The sequence below is a fragment of the Amblyomma mixtum genome, chromosome 9, assembly GCF_055824585.1.
Source record: "Amblyomma mixtum isolate Tamu chromosome 9, ASM5582458v1, whole genome shotgun sequence".
Lineage (NCBI taxonomy): Eukaryota > Metazoa > Arthropoda > Arachnida > Ixodida > Ixodidae > Amblyomma > Amblyomma mixtum.
This window is the reverse complement of record NC_143020.1, coordinates 53,765,552-53,780,840: the sequence shown is the minus strand read 5'-3', so window position 1 is coordinate 53,780,840 and position 15,289 is coordinate 53,765,552. Positions and strand designations below refer to the sequence as shown.

The 15,289-nt window shown below is 45.1% G+C and overlaps 1 protein-coding gene across 3 annotated transcripts; it reads left to right on the top strand.

The window, feature by feature from the left end:
• Positions 1 to 317: 317 nt before the first annotated feature.
• On the top strand, positions 318 to 9,285 carry LOC149329038 (uncharacterized). Of its 3 annotated transcripts, none has more exons than XM_089560079.1 (4): positions 318 to 472; positions 3,279 to 3,413; positions 6,503 to 6,556; positions 7,235 to 9,285. In XM_089560079.1, the coding sequence occupies exons 2-4, from the start codon at positions 3,353 to 3,355 to the stop codon at positions 7,867 to 7,869; spliced, it is 750 nt and encodes a 249-aa protein (XP_089416205.1). In that variant the 5' UTR covers positions 318 to 472; positions 3,279 to 3,352; the 3' UTR covers positions 7,870 to 9,285. The 3 variants fall into 3 exon arrangements, with proteins under 3 accessions (XP_089416205.1, XP_089416204.1, XP_089416203.1); XM_089560078.1 differs by having other exon boundaries at positions 7,214 to 9,285; XM_089560077.1 differs by lacking the exon at positions 3,279 to 3,413.
• Positions 9,286 to 15,289: the final 6,004 nt, after the last annotated feature.

Here is a 15,289-nt window from a genome sequence, read left to right as displayed (position 1 = left end):
GGAGGAAGGTGGGAATAACTTCGACCACCTGGGGAACATCGCACAGCACACGGGCGCCTTGCGTTCCGCCTCCATCGAAACAGTGTAGTTTCGGTTTTTCTTCGCTTGCGCTAGAAGCTCACAACTGTCATAACTGATGGCCAGTTTTCAATCAACTATACCTTGTGAACGAATGAAACTTTGCAGCGCCATAAGATATAGTTAATTTAGGTTGTCTACATGGTCCTCATAATGTTTATTCGAAAATGTGCCCACGCCAACCACGCAGGTAAGATGTATGATGGCGATAGCTGCATCGCGGGCGCCATCAACAATCGCACACTTTTCATGTCCTATTTCGTGTGTTGCCAGTTGTGCCAGTTCGTCAATGCTTTATGTTTTCGTGTTTGTGTGTTGTCAGTGTGTGAAAAGAAGACGCTTTCAAGAAGGAAATCCATGTGCCTACAGAGCAAGGATTACTTCGTGCAACCCGGTGAGCGCCACTTTTGTAGCGTGCGCATGTGAAGACGTGGTCCGTCTTTGTGCGCGCGTCTCCAAATGTCACCGCGTAGTCACGAAAGATTCGGATTGCTTGTTAACGCCTTACGTAACATTAAAGCCGCAGAAGTGTATAACCGCAATACCGGACAGATTTTCTTCAGTGAAACTTGCCGGAGTTATTCCTTTAAACCTGCTATTTCAACACTTGCATCTGCGGGCAAGTAAACGCAACAGGTTACAGGGTTGTAACTGACGTTAACTTATCTAAATTCATTACGTGTGTATCTTCTGCTGTGACCATATGTCATTCACTCGGTCGTCAGTGAGCTTTCCACGCCTTATATCTCTTGTAGCGGGCATTAGCGAAGAGCACGTTTGTGGCGATCGATGCGTTCTCCTCTGTTCGTAATCAAATGGAAAATGCTGCGATTAGTTCTTTCGGTGGTATGTATGAAAAGCGTTCACGGTGCACTGTCGTGACTTGTGCAAACTGGCGGACCATATCCAAAAAATTCAGGGTTCACTTCGTTGACCTAAAGTGCGGTGAGGCCAAAGCCTTAAGCGCGGTGTTGCTGCTTGTCTAAAGTGCGGTGAGGCGAAAGCCTTAAGTGCGGTGTTGCTGCTTGTGTCACTGATGGGTTGTTAAGATTTTAAGGTTTGCCTCCAAGAGTGGAATACGACAGCGTCTTGCAACGCTGCCAGGGAGTCCACAGAACGCCATCGCCCGTACGCCTTGCTCTTTGGTAAATTGGTTTTTTGAAATGATCTGTCTCGCATATCTCGACGGACACCTTAACCTCGCCGTAAGGGAAGGGAGGAATGGGAGTGAACGAAAACACCGTATTCACAAGAGGTGCCTTTGTTCATTCTGAACCATCGAGCTGGCATGGCAGAGTGGTTAGCATGCTTGTCTCTCACTCCAGAGAGGCCTTGTTCGGTTCCCCAAATCAACCAGTTTCCTACTTGGTTTTATTTATTTTTCTGGTCTGAGTAGAAAGGTTAATTAGGCTAATTGGTTAATTAACTGAACAGTCCCACTTACTTGGAGCATCACTATACCATCCCTTTAATTGGTTGCATGGTTACTAGCCAAAGTACGATTGGCCCCGCTTGAAATTCGCGCACTGTGACGTCACGACCATTTCGACCAATTGAAAAGCGTGACATTTCTGTCGACAACAACTGCTTACAACTATGAGGCCTTAAAAGACGGTACCTGTAGCCGGCAGTTTAAGCCAAAAACTGGTGCAAACAGCCACCAGTTTCTGCATCTCAGCAGGCGTTTTTTTTGTATAATCAGGTGGTCCCCCTCTGCATGCTGGTATGGTTCATGGTATGTGAGGTAGTGCAATACGGGACAAGGGACAGAGAAAGACGAACACAGCACAACGTAGCACCTGTGTTGTGTTCGTCTTTCTCTGTCCCTTGTGCCGTTTTGCACTACCTCAGACACCATGAATCACAGTTACCGACTCGCCCAATTTTCTACCCTTGTGAATGCTGGTATGGCATGCAAGTATAAAATCCTTTTTCCAGGTCCCAATAGCCACCACCCAAGAATGAAAAGTGCATGCTACCCAAGCATTGCACGAAATGGTCTGCTTTAAAATGCAGGACTGCCTGCATTGTTGATCAATGCTGGTGTCGTTTGTCGTTTTTTGTGTGTGCTGGCTCTTTCTTGTGTGTTCGCGTTTTGCAGGCACTGGAGGAGCACCAGTAGCCAAGGGAAGAACATTCCGGAGGAACTGCTGCCAACTTATGCAGACTCATAGCTCGATGCTCCTGTCCTGTAAAACTTTGTATTGCGGGAGGTGTCTTTGTACCACGCACTAAGAGATCTCCCCTAGATAAATAGATAAATGATGGCATCCCCTTTGTATCAAGCCTGTGGCGAGTGCCACCTCGCCTAGTGAGCTAAAGTGGTGAATTGTTTTATTTTCCTACTGCCCCTCCTTATTTGTAAGCTTTGAATCCGCGTCTATTTTTTTTTTTTTTTCCCATTCAAGGCTATTTTTTGTATTCTGCGCTATATTCCTTCAATTTCTGCGATGTGCTGTGTAGTTTTTTGATTCTTATGTTTGTTGGAGTGTGATGGCTCATTAGCCATTGTGTGCTTTTGTAAGAGTGCCTTGCTAGTTACGCGCTATCTCCTCTAGGTTCACAAATTGTCCTCCCTTCCTTAATTGTTATTATGCCCCTTCTAATTCTAACCATCATTATATTTATTTCATTTCTGCTTTTTTGTCTGTTATTTGGCATAATATTTGTGCTTGAAAGTCTCAGATGAAAAGATTGCATAAATGTTAGACAGTAGTTGTCTTTGCATTGCAGTTGGATATTCAGCTTGAAATCGCAGCTTAGGAAATCTTTTTCTGGTTGAGCAAATCTTATGCACGAGCAGAACCTCACTTTCACTTATTTGCACGTGCAGAGTTGGGTTCACAAGAATCCACCTGGCTCTGCCAAGAGAACTAGCCTGACCAGCTGGGCCGAATGAAAAGCATTGTTAAACATACCGCAACTGACTTTGCATTTTCTGGTAGAAACATCAGTTTCAATTTTTTTTACCCGCACTTAACAGCACATCTTTTTTCCTATCCGTATCCTTTCACATTTTGTGCCTAGAGAAGAAAGGCTACAGAAAGTGCTGTCAGACCTGGTTTTTGTGCATCGTCGCTACCACTTTGTGCATTGGCATTTACACAAGAGCAGACATGTTCCGATGCTTGTGGTATCTCTGTTCATTCCAAAGTCACACTCCTTTGCTCTCTGTTTTTTTGCATGCCGTCACCGAAAAGCCACTGCGTACAAGGTTCCAGAGGAAGAAACCTTCAATACCACGCCTGCCAGCCTTTGATGACTCCATTGCTTCATGTTCATAACCTGGAAAATTCCATGTGCAGTGATCTCAGTGCATTGTGTCTGTTTGCAAAGTGGGTTGGACATGGTTTTGATGTAATTGCTTGAATTACAGGGATCTTAATAGTGAGGTGAATGGCAATCACCCTCAAAGCAAAAATTGTGTTTAGTGAACTCGTTTTGTAAACAGTATAATGCCTTCCACAGAAATGACAATAGTCTTGCTTAAAGGAGAAGGAAAGGGGGAATAACGGGTGGCTGCTTAGTTGTCTGTGCAGTTGGTACTGATGTTTGGTAGGTACCAGGTTCTTTTTTACGTTTTGAGTCTATAGTGGTTGAGCAGAAATCATTGGTGTGCAGTGTTTGAACACTTTCAGCTCTCTGTGAAATTCCCATTTCTTTCGTGGTACCAACAGAACACCTGACCTCGCACAGCAGTCGAACGCAGCCTATGACCTATGTACTTTTGCGGTGTGCACTTAGTAGTAGAAGTGTTAGAATCACGATATTTGGTCACTCAGAACCAAGCACCAAGAGAGGATTATGCATGTCATGCAAAGGACATTGGCCTTGCAGCTATCTCAGACAAGCCATGCACTCCGCATAGAAAGGGTTGGAAAGGGAATAGGAGGATACTGAACGGTCGTCCTGCATTCCACAACACGCTGAATGAAACTGGTGTATGTTTCAGGGCAGTTATTACATTCAGGTGATTTTGCTTATTGTTGGAAGAAAGTCTCTGGAAGTGTCTGTAGGGTGTTACATGAAATTTGTGACTTGGAGAATTGAAAAAAATAAGTAGCTGGTGCTGATTTTAAATTAGGGAGATGCATTGGCTCCCAACCATTATGCTCACTTAAAAATACAGACAGTAGAAAATGACGCATTTATTTTTGGTGAAAAATGGGGTGAATCTGACTCCATTCTATTATTCAGAGATTAGAGGAAGACCTCTGGAACTGATGTGGTGGTCATTGTGAAAGATATGTGAGATCAACGAGATCATACAAAAGAGAACAAAATGTATTTACGCTCGACGTTGTGCGGTTGCTCTGATAAGAGTGTGTATTGATTATTTCGTTTATACGATATCCTTTCGTTTTTTTTCACTTAAAGCAGAAACATCATGGGTGAATATTGCATGCATTGATATAATTTGCTTTTTGATGAATGTGTGATTGACACATCAATTTTACTATTGATTCTTGTTCTGTACAGCCGCAGATATATTCAAATGCTTGCTTATGTCATTCAATGTGATTCCACCACATTGCACTCTTGCTCTGTCCGCTAGGTGGGGCTTTATGAACTCTTGGGGCTCTGCAGAACCCCTGCTGTTGGTATTGTGTGACTAATTCTACATGGTATCATATTTGCCGCTGTTGACTGGTTTATGTGCATTTCTATGGCTTTGCTGAAGAGTACGCTATGATTCCTTGTGGTTGGTCGCAGGTGACTGACCTCACTTTGTCATGTGCGAAGTGTTCCTGACTCTGTCCAAGCTATGTTTGTTGCTGTGTGCATTTAGCCTGCATTCTGACGTCTTCCGTTCCGTTTTGAGGCTCTTTTAAGAGCAGGCGACGTTTGGCTGTATGGGGTGGATCGTGGCAATGTTTTAATTTTGTTTTCTACTACTGAATGCTGTTCTGCACATTTGTAATTCATCGTGTATGTACTTCGATTTGTGATCATTGTATGGGCCTTGAATTATCTTTGAGGAGGAAATTCTTTTATTATAATGTGAAGCCATTTGAGAAAATTTGCTTGCCCAATGTTTATGTAGAGCTCTGTGCTCTGTTGACCCTGTTGACCCTGTGCTGTGTTAACGTATTGATGCTGTGCTCTTTACCTTGTTGCCCAAGGCAACGCACGATTTGCCAGATTTACTCGTCGAAGACCCGCACTGTTTTTTTTTGTTTTTTTTTGGTTTTACTGGAGTGAGGTCCTTACATGTGTCATTTCTTCATGCCTCACAAAATGCCTGTAAAACTGATTTAGTGTTGCTGGGATTCTGCTCGGAATTATGGAATATATAATGACAAGTTATACTTTTATTTATTTCTTGCTCCATTCACTTTCCCTGCATCAGTGGCGTAGTCATTGGAGGATGCACCTCGCATGTAGGATGTGCAGGGTTGGAATCTCAGTATTAGCACTGGGTACCCACCAGTGATGCAATATGCAAGTTTTCCCCCTGGTTTTTGCTGGGTGCAGTGCTTGGAAATGGGCCTTTAATCCCAACCTGTGTCGAAGAAAGTGCCTTGAGCCATGGCCCACTTTAGCCAAAGCTGCCCTCTCACCATCTCACTTATAGTGATCATCAGCTTTCACTTTCGTTACTGTCCGATGAGCTCACCCCATCAGCATATTTCCAGAGACAATTTTTTCCGTGCCATTCATGGTGTTAGAAAAGCTGGTGACCTTAAACATCTTTCAGAGTAGCGCATTGCAAAGCTCAATCATGATAGTTTCCTCTTTTTTTTCGCTCAATTTTTCATCCATATTGGAGGTGTGGGCCTTGCGTGAGTAAATATGGTATGCTCTAACTGCACTTGACACACGGTAGTGTGCAGTGTCAGATGTGTTTCTACTCATTTGGTTAATGGCACTCTTGGAGGTACGCAAGGGAAACACCTTGTTGGACATGTTGGCCACAATCGTGAGCTGCTGTAATCTTGGCTGCAAGCAAGCCTCCTGATAATTTTTTACCAGGTGTCATGCTCTGAAATTTTTTTTTCCTATGTGCTGTACAAAGGGTGTAAGAGGTCTGCAGAAAAAAAAAGGAATCCTGTACCAATGTGTTCTGTCTGTAATCAAAACTGACGCTCGTTAGTTCTTAAGCCTGCATAGGCAGACTTGTACAGTCCTTCCCATGAAGCCAGTTACTGTGCAAGCGAACAGGTCTATGAAATGGATGCTGATTTGCTTGCAACAGCTTTCTGATTTTTTTCATGAGCATTATTATAGTTCTCATCTGCATGCAGAATCGAAAGTTTGGAATGTTTGCGTTAGAACGATTGTTTTGAAGCCTGGTCTACTGCATTTACACAACCTGGCACAACTGTTGTATGAGATTGCATTCCATTTTTTCATTTCATTCCATGTAATTTAGTTGCACATGTAATCCTGTGTCTTATGGATATAACCTGTCTTTCACATGCAGGCTTGACCACCAGAGGCTGCAAATACGGTGGATTTTCTGGAGAAAACTCATCAGGTTAGAATCTGCAGTTTTTGTCCGTAAATGCATTCCTGAAGGTTGTCTTTCAAAGAACAGTATGAGGGATACAGAAGCTTCTGCTCATAGAACTGTACTGAATTACGATGATATTTACCTTTGATATTCTGGAATGCCATTCTCCATAATATGTGAACTGTGACCAGACTGTGACAACCCTGTGAGTTCTGCGGATTGATGTAAGGACTTGTACAGGGGTCCAAGGCCTCGTCAGGTTTTTAGCCTTTTGTTTCCTCTTATATCTTGTCTAAGGAGCAAATAAAGAAAACAAAAATGGCAGTATGCTGTGCGCTAAACTTAGCTAACTGCCATTTGTTTGGTTATTAGGCCCACTTGGGTGGGCTTAGGACAGCGCCTGTCATGATGCCAGTAATGCAAGTGCTTTGGATCTATTTCAAAGGCTACTTTATTTCGTTGGCAAAGATCACTTTTTTGCAGCTGAAATGTTTTCAGGTGCTTGCAGAATTTATTCTAGGGATATCTTTCTTCAGGCCTGAATTCTGATTAATTCTGTCCTATTGAATAAAACTTTTCATAAACATTCACAGCTGTTGACGAATATCTCCTCCACATTGATCTTTATTTCCACAGCTCCAGGTGAGCTGTGCAATGTTGGTTCCTGCATTTGATTGGAAGTATTCTGCCTTTATAACACAGGTTCAGTCATCACACAGAGCGACCATGGTGTACCTCCCATGCAGGATTCAACTGGTCAAAGGCACCTTGTGAGCCACTGCTTGGAATCTGCTCCTTCTGGCAGGGGTAACCGTAAACCTGCAGAAAAGAAGTTGTACGAATGCACCCACTGCAACAAGGGATTCAGATACAGATCTCAGGTAGCGGTGCATCTCCAAGTCCATACTGGTGACCGCCCATACCACTGTGATGACTGTGGTAGCAGCTTTGCACAAAAGGCCGACCTGAAGTCACACCAGCGCACTCACACTGGTGAACGTCCTTACCGTTGCGACCACTGTGGTAGGAGCTTTGCAAAGCAGAGCACCTTAGTGAGACACCGGCGCACTCACACAGGCGAGCGTCCTTACCATTGTGACTATTGTGATAGCAGCTTTAAGCAGAAGAGTCACCTGGTGGCACACGTCCGTAGCCACACGGGTGAAAAGCCGTATCAATGCCAGCTGTGCCCCATGGCCTTTGTATTACGTACACATCTTGCGAGTCATATTAGATCCCATAAGGGCGAAAAGCCCTTCCAGTGCGACTTGTGCCAAAAGAGATTCCCTCGGAGGCATAATTTGAAACTGCACAAAGAGGCGATCCACAAAGAATAGCAGCGGTTTCTGATCCCCTTAGTCAATATGATTTCCTAGCTACCTTTTTATGTGCATGCTAACGAGATTCGAACTGAATGCCCTGTGAAAGGTGTTGGTAGCTAACCTTCACCTTTATTTATATTTGTCAGTTTTGCTCACCTTTATGGAGTTTTCAGAAAAAAACATTTGTTGTTCCCTTTGAGTACACGCACACTCGCTCTAAGTCTTTCCTGAACACTGAGAGTAAGCCTGCTATGTTCGTAAACTCGCGTGAAATGAAATCACGGTCATACGTGGATGGCATCACTTGTTGGAGAGAGGCTTGCAAACACCTTATACCCAATTTTAGAGAGATTTAGCATACCAGAGTTGTAATAGTGTATACATATACTGGTTTACCGGACATTGGCTACACACGTGTAGTGGTATGGGTGTAGCCAGGCGGGGTCACTGCCCGTTCGAAGCCAGTGTTCAGTAAACCAGTCTACGTCTATGCTACTACGTGTCTGCTGCACTGAATCTCTCTATTGCTGTTGCCGTTTGTCAGCCTGCCTCAGTGAAGAGATTCGAGGGAGTAAAACATGCACAACAATTCTTTTTATTCATGCAGTCTGAGTGGCCGTATTTTTGTGACGGTCATTATAAATTCACTTAATATCATTGAACCTATTTCTGTTTGTATGACAACGCAGGAATTTTTGCTCTTGTGTTAACGTTTGTGTGTTTATTCCAGCAGTGCTAGTAGCAGGAATGAGTTGGGAAAAGCTATTGTCTGACCTCACATTGATGTGTCTTGTATCAGTCTGCACGCTTTATAACAGTTTTCTCTTCTTTGGTATGAAAGACAACGAAAAGAGTTCACAAACATTGACATCACCATTTCTCAGAGCGCCATCTCAGCTGGATATAAATGGCGTAATATTTGTGGAGCATTATGCTTACACCATTTTTATCTGTTGTGGTTGTCAGAATATCAGCTGTGTGTGACCATTTCATTTTGTGCTGGCTTCTTTGTTGTGTTGGTGTTACTTGAAAAAGCCTTATTTTTTTGCATAAGGTGTTCATGATAACAAGCTGCAAGGGTCTTGACTGTTGAAACAAAAAATACTGTGATTAGTGCCTGTGATAAACATTGTAATCTTGTAGTGTATTGTAATGCTGGTAATTTGGGTCATTTTTGTGAAATGCTTAGTGCACATAAGTATTTTATTCTAGTTTCCATTACACGTTGTTGAATACATTCTGGCTGTTTCTAAGGTGTTCGTGATAACTAGTTGCAAGGGTCGTGGCTGCTGAAACAAAAGGTGCTTTGATTGGTGCCTGTGAAAAACATTGTTATTTTTTTCAGTGCACTGTAAAGTTCGTAATTTAGGTTTGTTGTGTGGAATTGCACTTGAGTATTTTATTACAGTTGCCATTACAAAATGTTGAATACCTTCTGGCTTTTTCTAAAACTTACTTGACATGTTGTGCCTTAAATTCAAAAGCAGTGCAGTTCTTTGGTTAGCCTGCATGTTGCCTTTTTTTTTTAGTGTTATGCTTCGAGCATCCACAGACACCATTGTGCCTTGCATCCAGGATAGAATTTTTATTGTCTCTTCCTTCAGCACTTGGTGCTAGTCTCCACAGCAAGTCTATCCTGTCTAATGGCATTGCATTTTCTGCGACACGATAATGGGTAATAGTTTTTTCGGTTTTACGTCTTTTTTTTCTCAGGCACTGTGCATTTACATGCCGTTACATACATCCACTCTGATAAGAAACACTGAGCAACCTTTTTCGTGAATTCAAATTAAATAGCCTCCACTTTTCTTCGATGCACATTGTGAAGTCCTTTCCATGTCTTGCGTTCGCATTCTTTGAAGCTCAAGCACAGTTAACCCATATACGCCTCGCGTCCTATGTGTAGTACACCGCTCATTTTTGTCCATAAACTCAAAGTTTATTCTGTAAAAGCTTGCGCCTGCTAACGTAGGTTCAAGAGGCTCTAAAGTTTTCCTAAGCAAGGATCGCATTGCATTTGTTTTGTTTTGTGCGTTGTATGCATTAAGAAAGATCACACTGCCTTCTCTGGAGGCCAGTTTTGAAATTCGGCCCCATTGACTGCATTGTAGTTCTGCAAGAAAAACACAATATTTTTGCATTGTCATAAGGAAACCAGTGTGCATGATGAGAAATGTGATTTTATAGTTGTCAAATGCTTAAAGGTTTAGCACACTTAACAAGTAGTGGATTTGCCTTGTATCCTGCACTGTAGGACAGCTTGAAATTTGATGTTGAGAAAAATATTGCCACCAATGAAAGAACAATTCTGAATTGTGAAGTGCAATAAACATTTTATATCAAAAATTATTTCAATTTTTTTCATATTTCTGAACTTTCGGTACATACAGGTTAAGCTGTGTACTCGGAGAATGTGTACAGTCTTTGTCAAAAGTATGCAGCCCATGGGGTCTGCTTCTGAGCCCTGCAGTGCAGCTTCTCCTGCATACTCAGGGACTGTAATCTTATGAAGGCAGGTGGAATTTAAGTCCTCAACCCTCCCAAGTTTAGGATTGTCAGATATGCTAAAGAGCCCCGCTAGATGGCTTCCAAGCAAACCCCTTTTGCTGTATATTTTTACAAAGACTTTGTGTACTCAAAGAATTATTACAAAGCACATCACGGTTGCAAACCCAAATTTGTTCACACAGTGCCCTCTGTGTGACTGCAAAAAAAACAATTCACATGTTTTTTAGTTCTGGCTCATGATTTCTGGGATTCCAGCAGCTGTTTTAAAATTGAATGGACGAAAGAGGAATCGCTTCTGACTCTGCGCAATGCGGGACTGAGTATTTTCAGTGTACACTACACAACCTTGAAATGTTTTGTCATCACAGGTGATGTTGAGTGAGTGTGAGGGGGAAAGTCCCCCAAGCAGGTTCGAGCGTCCTCCGAGGTGGGGCCCCGGAGGATCCAGAAAATTGTCCCAGACCGAGCACGTCTGTAGATATAACAAAAATGGTTTTACTTAAAGAAGCGAGCAGTCAGCGATGGGTAGGGAAATGTGCGGCCGGGGGTCGAGGAGTGGTTCCGGCTTGTGAATCCGCTGCCCGTCGCCAGAAAGGCGCCGGGGTCAAGCACCACCGCAGGCCGGTTCTCCCTGCGGCCGGAAATCGGGCGCGAAGCACTAGCAGCAGTGGCCTTGACGACGCACCAGAGGGAGGAGGCAGCCGCCCAGGTCTGGACACCCGGGCACGGCCAGAGAGGTGCCTTCTCACGGCAGCAGGCCCCAGCCACGGGACGGCGGGCACGAACCGACAGCAAGGCCGGCAGGATCTCCAGGCAGCCCCCGCTCTTTGAGGTGGTGGTGGTGATCTCTTTTATTACTCCCAAAAACAGGGGACCAGTCAAATGACCGGTTGCGCTTGCGGCAGGCGGCGGGGATCCCTTGGGATGTCGCGGCCTCCACCGCGCGCTGGATAAGGCGGCGTTGGTCTGCGGGCTCGGAAGTACGCAGGAGAGACTCCCACGTCTCTGAGGGGTTTGGGTTGTTTGTGTTGTAGTGTGTACAAGGCCACGCCATGTGTATGAGAGTGGCTGGAGTTGAGCTGCGTTTGCACTTGGGGTCTATCTGTTGCGGAAAGATCCTGCTGTATAAGAGGGGGTTTGGAAAACTGCCAGTTTGTAGTTTGCGCCATTGGACGGCCTCGCGTCTTGTTAGGTCACGGTGTGCGGAAGTATAGAGACATCTTTCGAGCCGGTAGTGCTGGCGTATGTCCGTGTAAGTGGTGAGTAGAGAAGCGCGTGAAATATTAGTGTCGGAGGAAGCAGGGAGGCTGATCATACACTCTGCTCGGCAGCTGAGATCTCGGGCGAGAGTGTGCGCCTGGGCGTTTCCGCTGAGCGACTCGTGGGCTGGAGCCCAAAGAAGTAAGCGAGAGTTGGAAGAGGGTGCAGTAGAAAGGAGAATGTGGAACGCCTGGCAAGAGATACGGCCAGCATCATAGTTGCGGATAGCCTGTTGAGAATCACTGATGACGACTTTGGTATCAGGGTCAGCTAACGCTAGCACAATGGCAGCTTCCTCTGCTGCGGTGACTGTTCCTGCATTGCGAATGCTGCAGGCTGTGTACCAGCTGCGGTGAGGGGCGAGAGCTACCGCCACCGCCGCTGGCTTCGAGGGATGGTAAGAGGCGTCCGTATACGTGACGTCCGGACGTCCGCTGAAGCGTTTCTCGAATTGACGTGCACGGTCGGCCCGTCTCTTGGCATGGTGTTCCGGGTGCATCCGTTTAGGAATGGGAGGGATGCAGAGATTTTGGCGATATTCCGGGGTAAGTTCAGCATAACTTGGGGCCGCTCTCGGCGGGGAGATCCCAACTTGCTGCAATACCGCTCGGCCAGCGTGTGTGAGCGAGAGCCGCTCGTATTGGGCAGTGAGGGTTGCTTCAATAAGTTCGCTCATGGTATTGGAGATTCCGAGAGCCATGAGCTTATGCATAGCTGTGGACATGGGAAGGCCCAAGGCCGTCTTGTACGCTTTTTGGAGTGACGCCTCTAGCCGTTCGCTTTCGGCACGAGTGAGACGTAGGTAGGGTGCAGAGTAGGTGACGCGGGAGCAGATGAAGGCTTGAACGAGGCGCAGGAGGTTGGACTCTTGCATACCATGATGCTTGTTGGAAACTCGCTTAAGGAGGCGTCCGATCTGTACCACCGACTGGTCGATGCGTTGGAGCGTGGTGTTGTTGCTACCGTTGGCCTGTAGGTGTAAGCCCAAGATCCTGATGCAGCGAGAGACAGGAGACAGCAGGCTCCTGGTTGCGCTGAACTGGGCGAGGATGGCTTCCCCAGGCCTGGTCACCCGGGTTCAAGAAGCCGTTCAGCCGTGACCTCGCCTGCTCCGTTGCCCGAGCTCGTCTCCTTCCTCGCGCCGCTTGTTGTTGTTGTAGCCTTTGACAGAATGGCACATACCCACACTGGGGGATCGGCCAAGAATCGGGAGGTAAAGGTTGGTATTCACCTGTATTCACGCCCCGCGTCTCTCTTCTTTTTTTTCTTCTTCTCTTTCCTAAGAGAGCGTCGGGCCGCCGCTAGTGCTGAAGGGCGCATCACAGTGAGTGCTCGCACACATACAAGCACATTTCTTGTACTACAGAGCCAAAGGAGAGGGATCTTTCTACCGGCCTCGGACAACCATGAGTGCACAAATCTTGCAGTCTAGGGCCATCAACTTGTGCCCGACACCAGTTATGGGGCAGGTTTTATTTATCATTGATGTGAAGTCCACAAGTAGAGGAGACATGAGTACGGGCACAGTTTTGGAGGGGATGTGCATTCTGGTATGTTGAAGTCGCAGCAGCCTGACAACGTTTGTTGGTACTTCACAATTCGTTGCTCGGCTGCATCTGCATGAGCTGGCATTGCTCTGTATTGTGGACTTCCCATGCGGTTCAGGGCTGTATTGTTGTAGTGAGTCATGCAATTGCTGGAAAGACTAAGGTTTCTGCTGGTCGATCATGGCAATGCTAACAGACACAGAAAAGATAACTGTTTTTTTTTCTATTACAGGTGTAGAAAAACTACATCTCAGCAATTACAGTCAATAAATGAATCAGTCAATCAACCAATAAATAAATGTTTAGTAATAAATGCCAGCCCAGACATTCTTACAGATAATATTCCGCAGCAGTCACAAAGCAAGACATGGGGGGACCTCCTCTGAAGATTGCGCCTAAATGTTAGGAAAACCGTACAAAGGCATCCTCTTTCCATCATTTATCGTGTGCGCCGGTCACATTTGGACTTGGACTTTTTGCGGAATCCTGTTGGTGGGCTATTCCGGATATCACATCAGATGGGAACAAGATGGCCGATCATCCATTGTGAACAATCACAACACGAAAGCCCGCAGTTTCCTGTTTTTTCTGTAGCTTGACACATGCTTAAATGAGTATAGGCATCTAACTTTTGGGTGCGTGTTTTCTTCTTTGTAATGATGCGTAAGGCATTATTATGCGTGGATTACCATATGCTTTTCTTTTACGACCGCTAAATAATTTACAATCAAATTTGTTGCTCGTGCTGTTTCGGTTTCAGCAGCCGAGCGATGACTGCGACATCAAAGTGTGGTTACAAGATCGGGAGGCATGAAAAAACTGCAATATAATGGGTGCTTCTACGTATGCTGCTATTCCGGCTTGATGAAGGCTGGCTTCATCACTGTAGAGAATGAAAACGATGAAGCAGCGATTATGTCGCAGTTTTTCCATGGCTAAACTGACCTATAACCTCTCTTTGATGTATCAGCATGTGTATCAGCCATAGTTCGGTTGTTGGAACCAAAACCGAAACAGTGTGACAGAAAAATTCTGAGTGCCATGCTCGCAGTTGCGTGTAGTTTCTGTCGCCGGTTGCCTTTAGGGCAAACGTGGCATGGTGTTGCATGTTGGAAAAATGCAAGCAATGTGTGTTCAATCTCAACATCGTGGAGAGCAGTCGAATATCTGGTTTTGCATGAGTTTACCAGAACGCCCTCGCTGTGACAAATTAGATGCAGAGCTTGCGATAGAGTTCACCGTTCACTAAGTGAACACTTTGGAAACAACAAATTACTTGCACTCATATCAGATTTCTGACAAAAGTTTCAATTCTACGTCATTAATGTAAAGCATGATGGGGCTGGGCTGGTTGGCTTCGCAGACAGTAGACCATTTTGACTGAGTAACTTAAAACTGATCCCATCCTCAACAGAATTTGTTGTTACATTCATATATGAGCAAGGGCTGTGCGATCTCCCCTAGTAGCACAGTATGTTACTGCAACGTTGCAACACCCTCTCGGGCTATTTCTGAAGCCCAAATAGAAAAGCCGGTACCGGGTCACTTCTCCTCACCATGTCAGTATTAATTTATTTATTTATTAATTTTTACTTCGAGTGCAAGTTTGCATGTGGTGTGTATGCAAATGGTGAGCAGTGCGAGTGTACTTGCACTCTGTGACACTAAGGTAGAAAGATATATTTCTTTCTAAAATCTTTTTAAACAGCTGGAATTACTTTGTTTTTCAATAAAACACGCAGACAAAATTAAAACTGTCGAAGAAATTTAGTTCTGGTTTCACTGACGCCCCGCAGTCTATTGGCCATGGAGATCACTATCACAAATCCAAATCCAAACCAAACCGCGGCTACTCGCAGCCGCGCCAAGAGCCATTCCTGCGACGCGCGCTCATCCGAGAGTACGCGTGTCAGCGGCAGTCGTGGCAAGATCACGTTTTTGGTTCTTCTAGTACAGTTTTTTTGCGGTCACCGTGCCCGCGCTGCTGTGTTTCGTTGTGGTTTCACTGGAATTCAGCTAAAACAACAAAGGCTTGCCCAGAGGATGACCTCAATGGTGAGTGATTTCTAGACTTCTTCCATTGTTGTGCTGTGACTTGTGTTGGTTGGCACAAAGCCGGT

Coding starts and splice junctions, on each gene's coding strand:
- LOC149329038 (XM_089560077.1), top strand. CDS start 328: ATGTCCTATTTCGTGTGTTGCCAGTTGTGCCAGTTCGTCAATGCTTTA. Junction 473..6,502: donor GGATTACTTCGTGCAACCCG/GTGAGCGCCACT, acceptor TTTCACATGCAG/GCTTGACCACCAGAGGCTGC. Junction 6,557..7,234: donor TTCTGGAGAAAACTCATCAG/GTTAGAATCTGC, acceptor TTTATAACACAG/GTTCAGTCATCACACAGAGC.